The sequence below is a fragment of the Heterocephalus glaber genome, unplaced genomic scaffold, assembly GCF_053883595.1.
Source record: "Heterocephalus glaber isolate CG9 unplaced genomic scaffold, H.glaber_assembly_v1.0 deba00001496, whole genome shotgun sequence".
Lineage (NCBI taxonomy): Eukaryota > Metazoa > Chordata > Mammalia > Rodentia > Bathyergidae > Heterocephalus > Heterocephalus glaber.
In genome coordinates this window covers 314,535-318,583 of record NW_028258319.1, presented here as the reverse complement: position 1 = coordinate 318,583, position 4,049 = coordinate 314,535, and the positions used below count along the sequence as shown (strand labels likewise).

Here is a 4,049-nt window from a genome sequence, read left to right as displayed (position 1 = left end):
GATGACTGCAAATGCTGGCTGGATGGCAAGTGGGCTGCTGCTTCCTGGAGAAGATCTGTGAGCTTTTGGCAGGATCTACTCCTTGGTAGACTCAGAAGTGGTCCAGCTGAATGCTGAGACCCTTTTGGCCCTCACAGCATGTGACTCTTGAACAGATGCACAGGGAGTGTGACTCTGAACACTGGGTATTCACAAACAACGCTGAACACTAGCCTTTTGCTGCTGTCACTATTGCCTAGGGCTCCCTCTAGTTGCCGAACCTGTTTCCATCTTTCTAGAAGGAAGCCTCTACAAAGAGTTGTATTAAGCTCAGACACCTCCATTCTGGGGTCAGAAAATGAGCATTGGTTTTGGAGTTAGAAATGTTTGATCCTGTTTCTAGCTGGGTTACCCAGAAATTTACCTACACTGCTTCTTCATCATTGAAATGGGGTTTATGCTGCTTCACTTGAGTGAGGCTTGAGGAGGATGATACAAGCACAATATTTAACACCTACAGCTTTCAATCGCTTTCTAGTTCCAGAACCAACTCTAGCCCTTAGGTTAGTTGTGATTAAATTCATTCATTAGTTCAACACACATTTTTTGAATGCCTACTACATGTCACTGCATTGTAGGTGTGCTTGACAGGACATGTGGAATGTGTTCAAGGCTTGTACCTCATAAGCATGGGGAACTACTCTGTTTTCTGACACATACTTTCCTAGGTCAGGGGTTGAGGGAAGGGTCAGGAGTTTACATGGCAGATTCATTAAGCTTTTAGCACAACTTTAATTGCAAAAATAAACAGTTTTGTCAACTGCTTAAGAGTAGCGTCTGCTTACAAAAATTAACAACAAAAAGGACATAACCCCAAAGCAAAACGTTACATCCAATGGCTGCTGGAAACACATTGCTGTACAAAGTCCCGCGCGAGACCGGCTCAGCGCAGCCCCACCCTATCTCTGGGGGGTTATACAGGGGGCTGTGGGGCGCGTGCCAGTTACAAAAGACTGTCTTGAGTCCCAAGGAAGGGTCTACTCAGTGGGTGGCCTGAGAGGACTTTCCCCAAAGCTCGGCGGACAAGGAGACAGCTCCAGGACTACGGGAGCCATCCACGCATCTGGTGCTGAACGGGGCGTGTTCGGCGGGAGTTTAAAGGGAACTGGAAACAGGACAAGAGGCCGGCCCCGGGGCGTGCGAGGGAAAATTGGGAAGAGCGTGTGTGTGTGCGTGTGTGTGTGTGTGCGTGTGCGTGTGCGTGTGTGTGAGGTCAGATCTTGTGCGCAGCAGGTGGCGGCGCCCCAACCTCCAAACTCGGCTCCTGATTACATTGCAGCAAAGGAAAGACCCAGCGAGTAAAAGCCGAGGCCCTTGAGCCGCTCTTCGGCGCGCGCCTTCTGCTTAAGGTGCACCTTGCTGTGTCGTTTCTTCTCGTCGCTGCGCGCGAAGCGACGGCCACACACGTCGCAGGCAAAAGGCTTCTCGCCGGTGTGGGTGCGCACGTGAGTGGTGAGGTGGTCGCTGCGGCTGAAGTTGCGGAGGCAGATGCGGCACTGGAAGGGCTTGTGGCCAGTGTGGATACGCAGGTGGCGATTGAGCTCGTCGGAGCGCGCAAAGCTCCGTACACAGCTCTCCACCGGGCAAGCAAAAGCCTTGGCGTGAGGCCGCGGGCAGAAGCAGCGTGCGCTGCACTTGCCGCCCCGGCGCCCCTTGCGCCGCGCCTTGGCTTGGGAGAAAGAGGCTGAGGGCGGCGGCCCAGGCGGTGCAGCCACGCCACTGCTCCCGGATATTTCGGCCACGAGAGGTTTTGGGAAGTCCGTGCTGGCGACCCTGCGAATGCCTAGCGGGGAAAGCTGAGGCTGCGTACCAGCCAGAAAATCTCCACCGTCGCCGCTACTCCCTCCCTCCCCGCTAGGAGGGGTCAAGAGCCCCGGGAGGCCCTCGGCCCCTAAGTCACCAGGAGCCAGCGAGAAGGCGTCGTAGGCCCCAGTGGGGTAGAGTCTGTTGGTTGGGCCGGCCGGCAACTCAGCAGGGCAGCTGATGGACAGCAGGTCTTCAATCTTGGTTTCTATTGAGGGGAAACGAGCCTCGGGGGCGGCCTGGTAGCTTCCCTGTGACCCACAGTTTCCTGGGGCACCAACAGAAAGCAGCTCCCAGGGTGCGTAGGGACCTTTGAAGACGGAGGCAGCGTCCAGCGCTGGAGAGACTGGAGGGGCCCGAAGGCCGGGCTTGACGTCGGGTGGAGAGAGCTGGGGCTCATACACGCACTGCGAGGGGGCGCCAGCCGCAGGCGAAGCCTCCCAAAACGCCTCTGAGAAGGTGGCCGCGCTCAGATCCTGGGAGTAAAGGTCCGGCGGACCCGAGAGCAAGGCGTCGGGGCCCGCGGGAAACGGGGCATCCAGCGGGGATCTGGAAGCTGTCGCCTCAGGGCTGGGGAAGGGTGCCAGGCCTAGGATGCCCGACATGAGGTTAAAGAGTGCCTCTGGGTCGTGCGGGTGTTCCGGTACTGCCTGAATGAAGAAGCTACCGCTGTAGCTGAGGCCCGGAGGGGGCGTGGGCGCAGGACCCTCGAGGAAGCAGGAGTCGGCTAACTCCCCCCCGGTGCCGCAGCTGCTCAAAGCCCAGCTCAAGAAGTCGCCTGCTGAAGGAGGAGCAGGAATCAGCTCTGGGCACATTAAAGGGCTTCTCTCTGAGTCTGCAGTCCCTACCCAAGAAGCCGCTGGGGCTCACGGAGACATGCAAAGTGCCTTTTGCATATTTTGCTCCAGCAGGGGCCAGCATAGGCCCCAGGACGTACACACAAACATGCACAGGCAAAAAAGGGTGCCCTAATGAACGCAGAGGTTCCGGCGGGGGCGCTGGCGGCCTGGGGGTGGTGGCGGTAGTGGTGATGGTAAAGGGAGTGCGCACCCCGTGACTCCCGCGCCTGCCATATCCTCATCCCCATAGTTGCAGGGTCCCAGACCCTGTTGGTTCTCTGGAATCTTGCCCCCCCCCCCCCCCCCGCCGTCTGAGCACCCCTGGCTGCGCTCCTTACCTCCAGAATAGCCAGCGGCCGCGGGAGCGTCCCTGGCGGGCAGCCGGGGCAGTTCAGTGCAGCGTTCGACGCAACAGCCTTCGGTGGACTTGCCCTGCAGCGCGTCGGGGCCGGAAAGCTCGCCAAGGTGGAGCATGGCGCGGCGGCGGCTGCGGGGCACCGGGGGCCTCGCCCGCTGGGCCTGGGCGCGTGCAGGTTGCGGGGAGGCCGGCGGTCGGGGCGCCCCGCGGCAACGCGCAGACCCGGGCGCCCGAGCTCCTGGCTTCGAGCGCTCACCTCTTGGAAAAGGGTTTGGGGTCTGCGGCGTCCTCACTCGCCCGCGCCGGCCTCGGGCGGCGGCTCCTCGCCTCTCCAAAGCGCAGTCGGGCTCCCCCAACCAACAGCCCCCCCACTTATATAGCTGCGGCGGCGCTGGCTTCGGGCTTCCGACTCCCCGGGCCACTGCCATTTCGGGAGGCCCCGGTCCTGCCGCCGTGACGTAAATGCCCAAACATGGACACAGGATGTGTACCGGGGACTCCCGAAAAGGAAAGCTCGGCTAGTGACGTCGCCGCCGCCGCCGCCGCCGCCGCTGCGTGCGCGCGCTCCCCAAGCGTGGCGCCCCGTGCGCGCCGGGCCGCGGGCTCGCTGGGCAGGGGCTGTGCGAGGCTTCGGGCCGAACTTCCAGGGGTAGCGATGGAAACCTGGAGGTGGAGGTCTGACGGCGACAAGGTGGAACCACCAAGAGTTTTGAAATTCCTTAGTTTTCGAGTTCGAATCCGCTCTTTGCCACTTACTACATTTACTCCTTCCTAACCCGTGAATTTGCAGTGCAGGGAAACTGAGAGAACATAAAGTCCCAGGAGTACTCAGTAAGCTGTTATTTATGGGTTTTGTTCACGTCTGTTTTTCCATTTTTAAAAGTTTGTTAATTTTTTTAAGTGTGTGGGGAAGTCAGTACAAAAGTGTGTTTTTTCAAGTCACACTTTATATGCTTATTTATTTACAAAAGCATATATTACAAATTTAAAAACAAATGTCGCTGTTCAAC

The 4,049-nt window shown here is 58.5% G+C and overlaps 1 protein-coding gene across 2 annotated transcripts; it reads right to left on the bottom strand.

The window, feature by feature from the left end:
• Window positions 1-755: 755 nt before the first annotated feature.
• Egr4 (early growth response 4) lies at window positions 756-3,565 on the bottom strand. 2 transcript variants are annotated; one of them, XM_013074018.3, is made up of 2 exons: window positions 3,020-3,565; window positions 756-2,623 (listed from the first exon to the last, which is right to left on the bottom strand). In XM_013074018.3, exons 1-2 carry the CDS (start codon window positions 3,465-3,467, stop codon window positions 1,308-1,310), a joined length of 1,764 nt encoding a protein of 587 aa, XP_012929472.2. In that variant the 5' UTR covers window positions 3,468-3,565; the 3' UTR covers window positions 756-1,307. The 2 variants fall into 2 exon arrangements, with proteins under 2 accessions (XP_012929472.2, XP_021118122.1); XM_021262463.2 differs by having other exon boundaries at window positions 756-2,620.
• Window positions 3,566-4,049: the final 484 nt, after the last annotated feature.

Bases quoted from the DNA above. Each gene is read 5' to 3' on its own strand.
- Egr4 (XM_013074018.3), bottom strand. From the start codon at position 3,467: ATGGCAGTGGCCCGGGGAGTCGGAAGCCCGAAGCCAGCGCCGCCGCAG. The intron at 2,624-3,019 runs GTAAGGAGCGCA...CTCCTCCTTCAG, and splicing joins GGCCGCTGGCTATTCTGGAG to CAGGCGACTTCTTGAGCTGG.